Raw genomic sequence first — 15,431 nt, 5'->3', positions numbered from 1 at the left:
GATATCACATGGTCATAAGTATTCAGACCCTTTGCTGTGACACTCATATTTATCGGACATGCTGTCCATTTCTTCTGATCCTCCTTGAGATGTTTCTACTCCTTCACTGGAGTCCAGATTAACTGATTGGACTTGATTAGGAAAGGCACACACCTGTCTATATAAGACCTTACAGCTCACAGTACATGTCAGAACAAATGAGAATCATGAGGTCGAGGGAACTGCCCAAGGAGCTCAGAGACAGAATTGTGGCAAGGCACAGATCTGGCCAAGGTTACAAAATAATTTCTGCAGCACTCAAGGTTCCTAAGAGCAGAGTGGCCTCCATAATCCTTAAATGGAAGAAGTATGGGATGACCAGAACTCTTCCTAGACCTGGCCGTCCAGCCAAACTGAGCAATCGTGGGAGAAACTGAGCTCCAGAGATGCAGTAGGGGACTCCCAAACTATGAGAAATAAGATTCTCTGGTCTGATGAGACCAAGATTGAACTTTTTGGCGTTAATTCTAAGCGGTATGTGTGGAGAAAACCAGGCACTGCTCATCACCTGCCCAATACAATTGAAGGAAAGATGAATGCGGCCAAGTACAGAGATATCCTGGAAGAAAACCTCCTCCAGAGTGCTCAGGACCTCAGACTGGGCCGAAGGTTCACCTTCCAACAAGACAATGACCCGAAGCACACAGCTAAAATAACAAAGGAGTGGTTTCGGAACAAGTCTGTGACCATTCTTGACTGGCCCAGCCAGAGCCCTGACCTAAACCCAATTGAGCATCTCTGGAGAGACCTGAAAATGGCTGTCCACCATTCAACCTGACAGAACTGGAGAGGATCTGCAAGGAAGAATGGCAGAGGATCCCCAAATCCAGGTGTGAGAAACGTGTTGCATCATTCCCAAGAAGACTCATGGCTGTACTAGCTCTTTAGGGTTTGTTTTAAAGGGTGCTTCTACTCAATACTGAGCAAAGGGTCTGAATACTTATGACCATGTGATATTTCAGTTTTTATTTTTTAATAAATTTGCAAAAGTTTCTACATTTCCTCTCAAGATGGATTGCTGAGTGTACATTAATGCGGAAAAAAAATTAACTTTTTCGATTTTAGTAAATGGCTGCAATGAAACAAAGAGTGAAAAATGTTAAGGGGTCTGAATACTTTCCGTACCCACTGTATATCTAATGTTGTACTGCTTTACAGATTTATTGTTACGTCAAGTAGTCTTCTTTTAAAAACAGATATAGTTTTCATAAATGACCTTTAACTTGTAACACCACTCTGATGGCCTGTGGCATATTAAACTGATCTTTGATAGACAATTTTTTACATTTCAGGTAATTCAATGAAGGAATACCGTTTCTGAATAATTTAATCATTAGCTGTTTGAATGCTAAGATTTAAAAAAAAAAAAAAAAAAAAAAAATGTTCCACTGACATACTGAAACCACCATTTAAATATTCCAATATTTTACAAAAACACAGAAAATCATATCAAAGTATGTTGGACAATATGATACATTTTTTGATCATAAGCAATTCATAAAGTCATATTGAATGTACGACGAAAGATACATTCTTAAATAAACATTCAGCCAACCCCAGGGTTGTCACACTCCAGTTTTCTCTTGCCCGAGTACCCAGCCTTCGTATCTTCAGGCCCTCTCCATCCACTTAAATCAAATTCTTCTTCCACTTGACATGACTAAAACATGATAGAAAAAAGTCTTGGGTTTTGTTCACTCAAACATGACTACATAAATCTAAACAGAACTCCCAATTCTTCTAATCTTTTTTCTGTTTCCTTTCAATGTATATCATAGTCCACAAAAAAAACACATTTACGTAAAGTTGTAAAACTAACTGATTCTGACATCTGTCATGAGTTTTAAGACTCTAAAATACTCCACCTGTCGAGATGATTTGGTCAGAGTTGCTAAGCGCAGGCCAGATGAGGCGCCTGGCCTCTTCACTCTGTGCAGGAGAACGCGGGTCCTCGGGACGTGACTCCAAGACTGACCCAGACCTGCTCTCAGCTGCCCACTGCCATCTCGGGTCGCATGGTTCGTCACCTGATCAGGTAATCACACCTCTCAATATCATGACATAACCACGAGCACAGCTATAAATGAGACCGCATTAACCACAACACACAGTAGAAGTTCAGAGTGGGCCTGCCTACCAGAACAGCAACACTGAGGTCCTTTGAAATTGTTTTTAGTTCTCCAGCAACCTGCATCATCAAGGACATGCCTGCATTTAAACAAAAATATGGAAAATCATGCAACCTGCCATAACCCAAACAAATGTAATGTTAGCTAATGATATTATTTGCTTCAGAATCAGTCACAATGTTACACTCTGCTTTTTACACCTGCCATTAAAATGTATCCAGATTGTATCCAGATATATGATTTTAACCAGATTTACACCACATATTCAATTCAATTCAATTCAATTTTATATAGCGCCATAACAATACAATTGTCTCTAGGCGCTTTACAGAGCCCAGAGCCTGAACCCCCCTAGTGCAAGCACAATGGCAACACGGGCAAGAAATAACTCCCCCACATATGTGGACACTGTGTCTCCAGTGTCCACATTGAAATCCGATTGCTGTGTCCAGCTCCTTTCACACCTTCCTCTCATTTGCGTGGGTCCGAAAAAACAACAAACAACAAAAAAAAGATAAGAAGATGGTAGCCATCCATGAAGCTGCGTTATTGTGTTTGTGCGCATTTCAAAACCTTGCTGGCTTGGAACAGTCGCACATGATGACGTACTTCTGCCCACGTAGTTATTGTATGTGGATTGACAATGCAATTGCATTTACACTTGGATCACAATCTGTCCTTGATGCGTCCTGAGTGCATTTACACCTGTACTTTCATGTGGTCAAGCACTATCTGATCGCAAACCGATTCACCCAAAGCGCATTTAATGCCAGGTGTAAAAAGCCCCAGAGTGTACCAGATGCATTGGGATGTACAGTTGTTCAAGCAACCTGGTTCAGTTAGTGTATAAAACAATGAATAAATATTCATATGCTTTATACACTGTACATTGATGCTGTCAACCGACCTTCAGTCTGTTTGCCTCCTAGCATATTCGAGAGTACAGCTGAGACAGAATCCAGAATAAGAGCTTTTACTGAAGTTCCAACACATGCCTAAGGTGAAGAATACAGAGAAGAGAATATAGAGATGATTTATGACTCTTTGTTCCATCACCCTTAGCTGTCCACTCTACACAAAACCCAATTTAGCATTTTGATCAAACTTTTTCTTACCATCTCAACTTCACCGGCGCTTATATTCTGTAGACATTTAAGCAAGGAGAAGACATCAAACACTCTGAACACTTGAATTCGCTGAAGAGCAGCCATCTACAAGTAGGGATGAATAAACATATATCTGGTTTGAATACTGGCAAAATGTTTGCTGTAAGAATACTGATATGTGTTGTACAATTATGAATATAAATCATAAACATGAACTTTATGTTTTATGCAACCTGCTCTTCCATAGTGCTGGTCTTTGCTTGCAGCATCTGAAGCATACGATTTGCAGACATTCCTCCATTGGTGTCGATATAGACAACACTCTGCTTGAGTTGGCATGAGATATGAACAGCAGTACTAAAGCACACCTAGTGGAAAAGGTGATAGGGGGAAAAACAAAACAAACTACATGTCATTTCCCATTGCTAATATCATCCAATGGATAAACCTGGTTTAAAGGTAGGGTCTGCAATTCTGGGGGAAGTCTGTTGATATTTGAGCTCAACTGCTAATTAAATTACACTCCTCTTTCATACTGGAGCTGTTGATATTTGAGCGCAACTGCTAATTAAATTACACTCCTCTTTCATACTGGAGTTGTTTATAGCTCGGTCCAAGCCACTATGTTTGTTTCCCATTTACTGAGCCAGGACTGCGAACACCGGAGCGCCCTCATTGGACAGCTAGCAGACGGTGAGGAGCAAATCACTGAATTTTACAAAAATGGGTATTGGATTCGAATCACAGACTCTCATTAAATCATCTCCATGACTACAAAAAAGCCCAAATCAAAAACTTAACTAACTAACTTTAAAGACAATAGTAGCAAGCAACCATCCAATTACTAATAAGGATGAACAGGTGTGTTTGTGTGTTTTAGGTATTACACTATTACTGAAGGGCTGAGAAAGACGCACCTGTGTTTTGCCACTTCCTGGTCCTCCTATTAGCTCAGTTACCTCCCCAGTGTACAGACCTGAGTCTAACAGTTTATCCAGACTGGGAAAGAGACGAGAAAACAGTCATTAAGGGGGAGCAAGTTTTTATTTTGTTAAGACAACAGCCTGATTTTAAAGTCCAACTTCAGCCTTCAAGCAGTGTGCACTGTGTGATTTAAGTTAATTGAACATTATGTACAATGTGTCTTCTGGTGTGGTTGTGTGGTAAAATAATATTTTTTTGTCTTGTGTAGGCTACAATAAATCAAAGTATCAGACAATCAATTTGAATCTGTCAATCCATCACTGAAAAGCTTTATGCTCATGATACTGACCAGTGGTTGCCTGTAGAGAGAATGGCAGTTGAGCTCAGGAGCTCTTCATACAGGTCAGCACATGAGACAGGAAAAGCTGCATGTTGAGCCAGTAGAACCCGACGCACAGCAATCAAAGCCTAGTCACATTTTTAGTAGTTAGACGTTCAACTTCAAATATTTGATGAAAAATCTGAGCAGATACAAAAACCATAGCACGATCAGAACAAATAAGGTAGTTACATTCACTACCCAAAACACCAATAAGTATTTGTATGCCCCATCTACAAACCTTGTAGGATACGGAGCATTTTTGGGCCAGTTCCTCAAGGTTGGCCGAGACCAGATCCTCCACTAAAGGGAATATGTTGCATATAAATGACTGGATATACTTTGATATACTACATAATGCGATTATGGTTGTTCGTGTCCTCTGAGTCCCACTGAGTGTAACATACCTGTTCTGATGTCCACATTTCGGAGGGCTTGAACAAGGTCCTGATTTAGCCCAGGACATATACCCTCTCTCAAGACCACCATGTCATCTATGTGAGAAAGAGAAACTGTAAATTGGAAACGTTTAAAAATGTCAGTGGGACACGCCACTTTGGTTTATGTCTTCACAGCCCAAAGCTTCATTGCTTAGCGCTAGCAAGAATTATTGCAATAATGCTACTATGCGCAACATAAACCTTTCCCCTGACAAATACAGACAGCTTTGCACCGTAACTGCCATTGATATAAGAAATAGCTATGTTACACTTATTCAACCTTCCGAAAATGTCTCTAGGTAGAAACGTAACGTTAGCTAGAGTTACCTTTCTCATGTTCAATCCAGCCCGCGCTGCTGACATCGAACGTCAGCCTGACGTCACCTCTATGGGAACATTTTTGTACACACTGGTTGGTCATGAACATGCCCTGTCATCTCTTACGTTGTTTACGTAAGTGAACTAAGTGTATACCCCTGGTGTATACTCATAATAGCTAGGGTTTTTGCGTTAATCTGACAAGTAGTTAGAGGAGTGCGTTGTTGCAGTGCGAGACGGTAGCAGTAAACACTGATCCAAGCCAGCAGAGCTGACGCTACCATAACGAACGTCAACTGAAGATAGTTCAGTTCACGAAGAAACACCAGGGGTTTGCGGGTACGGGAAAATAATGGGAAGGAGTACTAACGGCTCTTTCAACACCGCAAGCCCTTTTTGTCCCCAAACCCCTGTCTCCTCTCCTTCACTGCCAGTAGCCTAGCCAACACAAGCTAGCTAGGATAGCTGGTTAGCTCACGACCCACCTGCAGTCGTCGTGCGCACACAGGGAGTGAAAATGGTGAGTGAAAGCTCAGTGGTTGTCCTCTTTATTTATGTATTGTTGAAACTGTTTTTGCGTTGGCAATACGTTTTATCATTATATGTTTGGTTAGTGAAAGTATTAACGTATGCCTGTCATAGGAACTGTTAAACTGACTGACTTAGGTTTGCAACTTAACTAGCTAGCTATATGGCTTGCGAGCTAGATTGGTAGCTATCTAGCTAATTTACAGACGCACAATGCTTGGCTAAATGCTAGCTCTAAAGCTAGCAAATGTTGGAGCGTTATCCTCAGGTGTTCAGGGTTTAGTTTAGTATAAAGCGACAGCGTATATCTTAATTCGAAAAGCAATCTACTACAAATGGTGGATACATTCTTGTTACGTAATCTGGGTGATTGAAACAGTTGCATTTTATCCATGGCGGACAGAGCCTCCATTGCTTTATAGCTGGGTGACTAGCACAGTTAGCCTTGAAGCCTACGGTAGTTTGAGAGATTCTTACCTACCCTGAGTCACATCTCCAGTAATGGGTATTTCGCTAATTTAGACGTTGAAGATATGAGAACTAATGCCCAGCACGTATTGCGTATGAACAGGCGCCCGCTTCTGTGACTTGCAATGTTTTTGAGCAGTTTTGGCGTGTTAATAACCTACCCTCTGATATTCCGTGATACAGTGTAATACAAGGTTGATGAATTAACTTGACACATCCTGAAATAAATAATAAATGCACACTACATGCTTACTTACATTGACTATAGGAATGCTTGTGCGAGGTTGACATTCGAAGGTTGAGGGTTGCATTTTTAGGATAATGTTACACGTATTAGATGTTCCCTATCTAATCATTTATACCCTATCAAACAAGGTTATATATATACAGTGGTGGTGACAAGGCCCTGCTCGGTTAAAACACAAGTTGCACGGTCCTGAAGATGTAATGCATATAAGTTAATCATTAGAGGGAGAATTGTAGTGGAAATATTCAGCAAACCTTTTAAAACGTATAAGAAAGTGGCCTCAAAAACACAACAAAGTAAAAATGAAACAGAAGGCTTTAATGCATAGGGCATAGAGGTTTAGATGACTTGACGTTTTATTGTGAGTATATTTGAGTATATATCCTAGTGTTCACGTAACTTGGCCTGGGTGCTATTATGCATGAAAAGTTACGTAGCAATAATGATGAGCATAAGTGATCGTGTTAGATGTTACACCATTCATTGAATACTGAATCCACTGACATGTCATTGCGAAGTAGGGATTATGTTGTATAGCTTCAGTGTTCCTCATGCAAATGGGAAAAAGAAATCGCCTGAAAAGGCTAGTGTATTTGTGACTCATTTGTGCAAGTAGGCAAATGTTTGTTATAAATAAAAGGATTACCTCACAACAAACTGGAACAAAAGTAAATCAGAGTTTATGGGCCCCAACAAACTTTTTCTCATAAAAAACAATATGCTGAGTATGCTGTGAAGTTGATGAACAAATGTTTCCTTTGTCCTAGTGTAACCAACCAACAGCAGTGATGCGACTGGATGTTGCTTTGGATGGATTGTACTATCATTACTGAGCTTTTTGCATGCCCTGGTAAACGCTGCTATGGAGATGGCATGGAGTCTTTCCAGTTTTTCAACAAAGAGTTTGGGAGTTGTTAGACCTGTTGCAGTGTGCATTAATTTGAATAACATCAACTGTGCTAAATTCCGAGGCCTAACCTGTGGGTTATGCAGCTGAGCTTTGTTCACAGTCTGTAGTTTTCCAATTCAAGGCAGTGTATTTAAAGGGATACTCAGATCAACTTTATTTTTCAGTTGTTTGTTTAAGCAAATTTATTTACAAATTAGTTTATGGTTTTGCTTACTTGTAAGCATCTAGTATGAATGGATGTATATAGAAAAGTCTCCTGCCGTGCATTATGGATCAGTTTGGACTTTGGTTTGTTTCAACTGTGCTTTGTGGCTTGTTTTACAATGACCTTGTGGCTTGTAATTCATTTATCATAAACACATAACATTCGGCCTTCACATCCATGTTATGCCCTCATTTGGAAAAGCAGCCTCATTCTCCTCACCAGTAGTGGTTATAGTAAAACCACAAGGGCTTTGCTCAAACTGTAAAAAGTCTAGAACAGTCAGCAGGTTCCAGTCCTACCATCTGTTAGGCTTCAATTGATATGTTCACCATTCATCAGTATATTAACAGTCAATGTAATAGATTGCTGTAAGGTAGCTTTTAGAGATGTTTACTTCCATAGAAATACTTTGGAGTGCGTGTGAAAGTATTTTTGAGTACAGTCACTGGATTTGTTTTGGTTTGAATGAGAATCATTTTTACTGCAATATCGTGGTGATGGAACAAGGTGTAATAGCTCTTTCGCTTTTAGTGTTGTGGTAGATTTTAGTGTGTTTTTTTTTTTCTGTGTCCAGGTGTACCTGTTAAATCCTCTGGAGAATCTGAAGACCTACATAAGCAACCGTCCTCCCCTGGTCATTTTTATGGTCAGTGTGAGTGCTGTGGCTATCACCTTCCTCACCATAGGATATTTCTTCAAGATCAAAGAAATCAAATCCCCTGAGATGACTGAGGTAAGAGGCCAATTTAATGGAAATAATTACAAAAACAAGTTACTGATATAGACTATTGTTATAAAGAAAACCAAAGTCATGTCAGAAACATAGAGTAGCCCATGGTATTGTAAATATTTGTAAAAATAAAAAACCTAATATTACTCTTCTGACATTTAACTTTTAAGTAAGTGCCTGACTGCCTAGTAAGAAATTACTTTCCTTGTAGGATTGGAACACCTTTCTTCTCCGCTTTAACGAGCTTGACTTCTGCATCTCGGAGAATGAGACCCTGAAGCACGGCCTGAACGAGTCCATCACGCCAGACAGCACGGTCCCCAGCGGCCAGGGACGCTCCAGCACCCAGGCCCCCCTCGTGCTGGAGGACCCAGGGCCCATCAACATCTCTGTGCCCATCACCCTCACTCTGGATCCCCAGCGGCCATTTGGGGGCTACTCCCGTAACATCACCCACCTGTACGCCACCATACTGGGCCAGCAGGTTGGCCTCTCTGGTAGGTGCTGAGTGCCAGTGGTTAACTTCACGTTGACCTACCTATTTAGGTACTTTATTCATTTATTTATTGGCCTGGCATGAAGTTCTGATACACATAGGTGATTGTATGTATTGTTTGATAATTCAGTGTTTCCCCTACCGTTATATTAGGGGGGCGCCCCGCCCCCCAAACGGCACCCCCCGCCCTCCCTGGAAGGTCAAGTTACATTTGTTCAATTTTATTTTCTATAAAGCGCCAGATCACAACGGAAGTCATGTAAGGTTACCTTTCCTATAGAACAGGTCTATAGCTTGTTATTTTATTATACAAAATAAATAGCCTTATGTTATTTATCTTATTTACACGACGGCATGTAATTTCTGTCTCTACATGGTCGCGCGTTTACAATTCTCTGCTCTATGTATCACGCATGGCGGAGTTCCGCCAAGATGCGCACACACACACACGTGCACGCACACACATGTGAGCACGCTCCCACCAGCGGATAGAATTGGGCTTAAGAATCAGTGCACAGCTACGGACACTTTTAAGCTTTAAAAAACACATTTCCAGGCGTTCATGAATCCAGCGAAGATCTTTTCATAGGGTCGAGAATGGCTACAACAGACGTGGAAACAGAACGTACGCCCATATCTGCACCGAAAATTCAGAAATAGATCTGGCTTCCATTTGTTATCATTTTCCGCGAGTTGTGCGTGGCCCTTTTTACATAGAGTCTGGTAATAAATCTATGACATGTAATGAAAATTATTTATTTTGCTGTGAATAATGAAGGAAGCAATAAATCTGATTATTTCCCAAACCCTCACGAGCTGTTGCCATGGAGATTTAACGTTACTTTCTGTTTGAAGATAAGGTAGCAGCTAGTGTTGAAGAATGGATGACTTGAAATTGGACGACTTTAAATAAATATATGAAATTGAACATCAACACCTATACGGATAAAATAAATAAACAAGGATAGCAAAACAGATTGATAAGCATAGAATGAGAACGGCAGAAACACAGGCAGGACGTTAGATGACGAGACCGATCATAGTGACACAGGCTGTTTTTTTTTTTTTGTCATATGAAGGCTGAGACATTCATAACATTTTATTCAGTCTTACTGATGGTCCTTTTCTAATGCCAACATGTGCACTTCGTTGTGGAGAAATAAAGCCTATTTTGCTACATTTTTGTAGTCCTGGTAATCTTTTGTTTGGCATATTGGTGAGGTTATTAAGAGAACCATTTCTCAATCGTTTTGTTCTTGATGAATTAATGTTTGTTTATTAATCATTTATTATTTATTATTATTATTTTCCAACAAATAACTCAATTATTATTACAAAGAGGACAATTCGCAACTTTTTATCGCAACTTTCACTTGTTTTCGGCAATTTCATTGCAAAAAACACCTAAATATAAAAACTTTCATAGCAACTTTTTGGAAAAGCTCCTGCGAAATCAGGAATTTTAGGCCGCAAATATCTCAAAACATTTTCTTCCAGAAGCCCAAAAAGGTACACTGCAGTGACAAAAGCTGCACACTTTGTGGATAATTGTAATAAAATTACAAAGCTGTAAACCTAGGGGAAACACTGTAATTGATTATTTTTCATTTTTCTTGTATTATTGTTTTTAATCCAGTATTTGAATCCTAACTGAATGTAGTCCATTCTAATTGAAAGGATTTCTGAGGGGGCCGGAGTGAAGTGTAATCTTCTTTGTGACATTGTGTCCGTCTCGTAGGAAGGGAAGCCCATGAGGAGATGAACATAACTTTCACTCTGCCGGCCTCCTGGAACTCGGATGACTGTGTCCTGCATGGCCACTGTGAACAGGTGGTGTTCAGCACGTGCATGACCATCACTGCGGCCAGCAATGTCTTTCCTGTCACAGTGTGAGTTACCGGTCAACAAAGAAACACCCTACAGCATGCTCCATCTCTAAAGTTGAATAAATGGCTGAAATAGTTGATGGTTATTCTAGAATGATAGGGCTGATAGAATGATTCAGATTGATATCCTGTGTTAGTCTGATGGTGGTGGTGTGGAAATTGTATAACATTGCAGGCAGCCTCCCCACTGTATCCCAGAGACGTACACCAATGCCACATCGTGGTACAAGCTCTTCACGACAGCGCGGGACTCGGACACCAAATACACACAGGATTACAACCCGTTCTGGTGTTACAAAGGAGCCATCGGAAAGGTCTATCATGCACTGAACCCCAAGCTCACCGTCATTGTCCCGGATGTGAGTCAATTTAATTGTTTTGTGCAAATGATCTGCAAAACTGCACAGTACATCATCAAAAATCATACTTAAAAAACATGCAATACAGTTTTCCACTAAGTCAAATAATAATAATAAGCCTTTATGGTCTGGCTGCAAATGATTAACATTGACAAAGTAGTGTTACTATAACAATCCTGGGTAAAAAAAAAAGCTATTGGGAAAAAACTTATGGCTACTGCAGTTATGTTTTTGTTAAATGTGAAGTTGTTGCATATGGGTAGTCATATTAGAATAGCTACCTATTTGCAAAAAAATGATTACAATTGGTTTGTAGAGTCGACATTATTATGTGTCACTGTGTATTCATTTATATTTGTGAGGCTTTAGTTGTTGATGAGGTTACTGGGTGTGTGTTTGAGACCACACTAATGCCATTGGTAGCGGGGACGCTGCTAACCGTATAATAGTGTTTACCCTTTAGTTAATTTAATAATGTTTTTCACACTTGGTTTGCTTGCTGGAGTCTGAATTCAGTTCCTCCTCCTCCCCCAATGACCAGTGTGCTTGGTTCTCACCGTGTTTGGTGTCGATGAACCACAGTGCATTTGAGTTCATGCTTTTCCCATCAATGTATCTCCAATGCTAGTCAGGCAGGCAGGCATGCGGGATAGTGTGTATCTAAATCTAATCTAAATGAATGCTCTTCTGTGAGTGATGGTGAGATAGACATGTTAAATGATGATCTTGTTAGGCCTGTATTTTTCACAAACATTAGCTGGTTGTGTTCTAAGGGTGGGTCCCTTTCCCTCTCAGACAGTGTGCACATCTAGATGGTGTTTGTCTTTGATTCAATACAGAAACAATACATGTAAAACAGTAATTACATGACACCATGTTGTTTTGTACCCAGCAAATGGCATGTTTCTGTTTTCTCTGTGTTTATTTAGCTCTGCCAAGTGACTTTCCAGAAAAGGAAAAGTAGTACGGGATGTTTTCCAAATGAATACCATGTTAATCTCTTGTTTGGGTTAGTTTGTGCTGACACAGGGATTTGTATAGAATTTCCCCGTAATGAGAATCTGTCACCTCTCAAAAGTATATGACTGTGTGTATAGATTGTGATTACATGGTAATACATGGGTACAGTGGGGCATTGGGCCTTGGTGGATTTTAGCCTTTTTCCTTCAAATTATTTTTTGCGTTAGAGGTAGCCTCACTGGAGACCAAGTTCTTTTTTACTACACTACTAATTTAGTACTGAGTGTCCATGTTGGTGAGAAACTGGCTTGAACTGTTTCAGAAGTTTAATTAAGTGTGTCTAGAGTAAAAGGGGCCTGAAACCATGGCATTTTTTATGAGGCAATCCACTCACTGGAACAGTCCAATTAATTAAACATGGAACACTGCAGGTTTTTCTTCAGTAGTGCATTCCCTTGTCGCAAATTATAGCAGAACAAAAATACTACAGGGCCTGATGTGTGCCTTTGTCTTGCTTATCTACCCCCTCCACTGGTAGTGTGCTCCAGGTGCACTTGGATATCTATTAAGTCTCTTAAGTCTGTAGGTATATGTTTGTGATTTCAAAACTTGCTTACGGAGATAATGGGAAGGATGTCCGTTATTCTAATGGTCAAGATGGACTAAGATGGTAATGGCTAACAGGTAATGTAATAATTTCCCCCTTTGCCAGGATGACCGCTCCCTGATAAATCTTCACCTAATGCACACCAGCTACTTCCTGTTTGTGATGGTGATCACAATGTTCTGCTATGCAGTCATTAAGGGCCGGCCCGGGAAAGTAAGACAGAACAACTCAGACTTCTGCCCTGAGAAGGTAGGAGACATTTAAATCTCTCCTTTTTATATTGTTGGGTGACTTCTGTATAAATCACTGTTTGGGCAGAGATTTTGCAGGTACCAGTTGCCTCGATTGATCAGTCAAAATTGAGTATTCCACTGAGTCATGAAATAAATGAAATGAAAATGATGTGAAAATGAACGTAAATGTGTGGTAACTTTATTCCTGTGCATGCTCAGATGATTCACATTTTCCCAGAGGTAACTGCCAAAACACTTGCCACATGTTTCACTCCAAGACAGCCCAGAAAGTTTGCAACCAAGGACCTCAACCATCACACAAAAGTGAGAGGTTTCATGTCATCCATATCTAACATTGTTAGCTGCAAGAAAGCTATGGTTTTGCTTAAATGTATATCATATCAGCGACATTGATTGGAATCTCAGTACGTACGTGTCTAACCCAAATAAACTGTCACAGTGTCCATACTGCATACAGATGAAACGATGAATGACATGGATTATTTTCAGGTTTGGTCTTGCTCCAATGTTGTTGGAGTTACCCCAAAGATAACATCTGCATTATGTTGTGCCTGTTGGTCCTTAGGGTCAGGGACATCAGAAAAAAAATACCCTTTAGCAAGTCCTGTTTTCTTCCCGTATCACATTTTATCCGTTTTCACCACATCCTCTCTGTACAAACAGCAGCTAGTTATCGCTTCGAGTAACGTCTTCCTGAGCAGAACCTGTGTTTTCTAGATCGTCATGTGAATTATGTTTACATGGATAAGATAAGTCCCACAACACTTGCTCTTAACCCTGTTATTAAAGTTAAAGGAAAGAGGAAATATAGAACAAGAATTTTTGTAAGAATAAGTCTGAACTGTTGCCGCCTGAAACATAGATGCGAGTTGCGCAAGCGCACTTCTGGTTTCACTACGGTGTGAAACGGTAACAATAGACACGGTAACAATAGACACTTCTAATAGGTTTGTAAAGAGAACTATAGACAGAGGAGTGCTGTGCCCAGCGTCGATTCCTCGGGAATGTGTGTCTGTGTGTGTTAGTTGTCTAGCTTTATAAAAAGTTACCAACATTAATTGACTCTTGGAACGACATTGGGTAAAATATTGATTTTGTTTTGTTTTTTGTTTTTTTATTAATGACTAATTTTCTTTACAACTTGGATAACAACACATTGGCATTTTATCTGTAATAAAGAGAAGACACTCCTTGATCTCCTCTGTCTTCTCCTCCGAACATGTAGTGTGGTAGTGTAGCATACTGTCGTAATGATATAAAATGGGGCAGGCGTGACTCACATCTACATTTGACTCGCATCGTGCAACGACAGGGACACTTTAAAAAGAGCTGAAGAACAGGACTGGGAAAAATAGGACGCCTGGTCACTTCTAAATGGAATACAGATTTACAAACTGGAAACAAATTGTGAAAAAAAAACTAAAGAAAAGGCCAAATGTTTATTTGAGGCACATATGGGTATAGTTGTTTTCACAGTGAAAAAATTGATGCAACAACAGGTTTTCCTTGATGCGCTTTGCACAAATTGAACGAGAGAACGACATCTAATGTGCCGGACTGGTAATGACTGGATTTTCTTTAAAATGATCGTTAGGCTATGTTTAACTAGCCTGGCTCCGCCCACCTACTGCTCACTGCTCTGTTTTCCCTGAGATTATAGTCTAGAAATCCTCTGTGGTGGTCCATTCTATAGGGCCTACCAATCAGCGACCGGGGTGGGTGGCAATTGTGCAATGACATTGAAGTGAAACGTTTGTTTTAAATGTAGTTACACTAATGGCGGGAGTGCTAGAGCTAGACGATCGATACAGATGCTAGCAAGCATCAAAGAATTGAAGCCAGTGCAAGAAAAATTTGTAAATGTATTCATCAAGGACAAAGACATTGTTTTCCTGCTGCCAATGGGGTTTGGGAAAAGGCTAATAGATCAGTTTGCACAGTTAGTGGCGAAGTAGGAAGTATAGCAATCACATAGTGGTCAATGCAGATTAGTTAAAGGCTGGTCTGATGGTTTCAAAATGAACCCGAAGTCTATAGGTTAGGGGTGGAACAACTGGAAACAATCCCCAATGGAGCATGGCCCGACCCTGTTTTTGGTCTGGTCTGATTATAGCAGGCTAATGTTTAACTAGGTTCTTTTGAGAAAATCAACCTAGAAAACCAGAGGAAAAAAAGCACGTCAGTTTACTGCAGTGGTGTAACTATAAAGTAGTCACTTTTTTGCTAACCTATTCATCAGCTTTTTTTGGTGGAAGTCAATGGGAGATTTCTTCAACCATAAAACAGAATATTACCTTGCTGGTGCAGTTTTGTATTGGGTAAAGCCTTGAGTGGCATAGTGGCAGTAGTAGACAAATGAGCCTGGCATTAATAAGCATTTCTCTCCCTTCTCAACAGGTGGCCTTCTCGGAGGGATAAAAGTGACGCCTGAACAGAAGCATATCTG

At 40.2% G+C, this 15,431-nt stretch overlaps 2 protein-coding genes across 4 annotated transcripts; one reads left to right on the top strand and one right to left on the bottom strand.

Annotated features, from left to right (window-relative positions):
- Window positions 1-1,348: 1,348 nt before the first annotated feature.
- On the bottom strand, window positions 1,349-5,424 carry rad51d (RAD51 paralog D). Of its 2 annotated transcripts, none has more exons than XM_012821962.2 (11): window positions 5,345-5,424; window positions 4,985-5,071; window positions 4,819-4,880; window positions 4,548-4,666; window positions 4,192-4,273; window positions 3,508-3,642; window positions 3,284-3,379; window positions 3,076-3,163; window positions 2,177-2,247; window positions 1,905-2,066; window positions 1,349-1,699 (listed from the first exon to the last, which is right to left on the bottom strand). In XM_012821962.2, the coding sequence occupies exons 2-11, from the start codon at window positions 5,064-5,066 to the stop codon at window positions 1,586-1,588; spliced, it is 1,011 nt and encodes a 336-aa protein (XP_012677416.1). In that variant the 5' UTR covers window positions 5,067-5,071; window positions 5,345-5,424; the 3' UTR covers window positions 1,349-1,585. The 2 variants fall into 2 exon arrangements, with proteins under 2 accessions (XP_012677416.1, XP_031427382.1); XM_031571522.1 differs by having other exon boundaries at window positions 4,985-5,089; window positions 5,345-5,391.
- An 82-nt stretch (window positions 5,425-5,506) lies between these two features.
- Window positions 5,507-15,431, top strand: tmem248 (transmembrane protein 248). 2 transcript variants are annotated; one of them, XM_012821947.3, is made up of 8 exons: window positions 5,507-5,855; window positions 8,268-8,426; window positions 8,635-8,920; window positions 10,658-10,808; window positions 10,981-11,164; window positions 12,837-12,980; window positions 13,184-13,288; window positions 15,383-15,431. In XM_012821947.3, exons 1-8 carry the CDS (start codon window positions 5,853-5,855, stop codon window positions 15,401-15,403), a joined length of 1,053 nt encoding a protein of 350 aa, XP_012677401.1. In that variant the 5' UTR covers window positions 5,507-5,852; the 3' UTR covers window positions 15,404-15,431. The 2 variants fall into 2 exon arrangements, with proteins under 2 accessions (XP_012677401.1, XP_012677402.1); XM_012821948.3 differs by lacking the exon at window positions 13,184-13,288 and having other exon boundaries at window positions 5,508-5,855.

Source organism: Clupea harengus, chromosome 8, assembly GCF_900700415.2.
Source record: "Clupea harengus chromosome 8, Ch_v2.0.2, whole genome shotgun sequence".
Lineage (NCBI taxonomy): Eukaryota > Metazoa > Chordata > Actinopteri > Clupeiformes > Clupeidae > Clupea > Clupea harengus.
The sequence above is the reverse complement of the archived record's forward strand: the minus strand, read 5'-3'. Positions and strand labels throughout refer to the sequence as shown.

Bases quoted from the DNA above. Each gene is read 5' to 3' on its own strand.
- tmem248 (XM_012821947.3), top strand. The intron at 8,427-8,634 runs GTAAGAGGCCAA...CTTTCCTTGTAG, and splicing joins AATCCCCTGAGATGACTGAG to GATTGGAACACCTTTCTTCT. The intron at 13,289-15,382 runs GTGAGAGGTTTC...CCTTCTCAACAG, and splicing joins ACCTCAACCATCACACAAAA to GTGGCCTTCTCGGAGGGATA.
- rad51d (XM_012821962.2), bottom strand. From the start codon at position 5,066: ATGGTGGTCTTGAGAGAGGGTATATGTCCTGGGCTAAATCAGGACCTT. The intron at 2,248-3,075 runs GTCGGTTGACAG...GTTTAAATGCAG, and splicing joins AGGAGGCAAACAGACTGAAG to GCATGTCCTTGATGATGCAG. The intron at 2,067-2,176 runs GTAGGCAGGCCC...TTACCTGATCAG, and splicing joins ACCTCAGTGTTGCTGTTCTG to GTGACGAACCATGCGACCCG.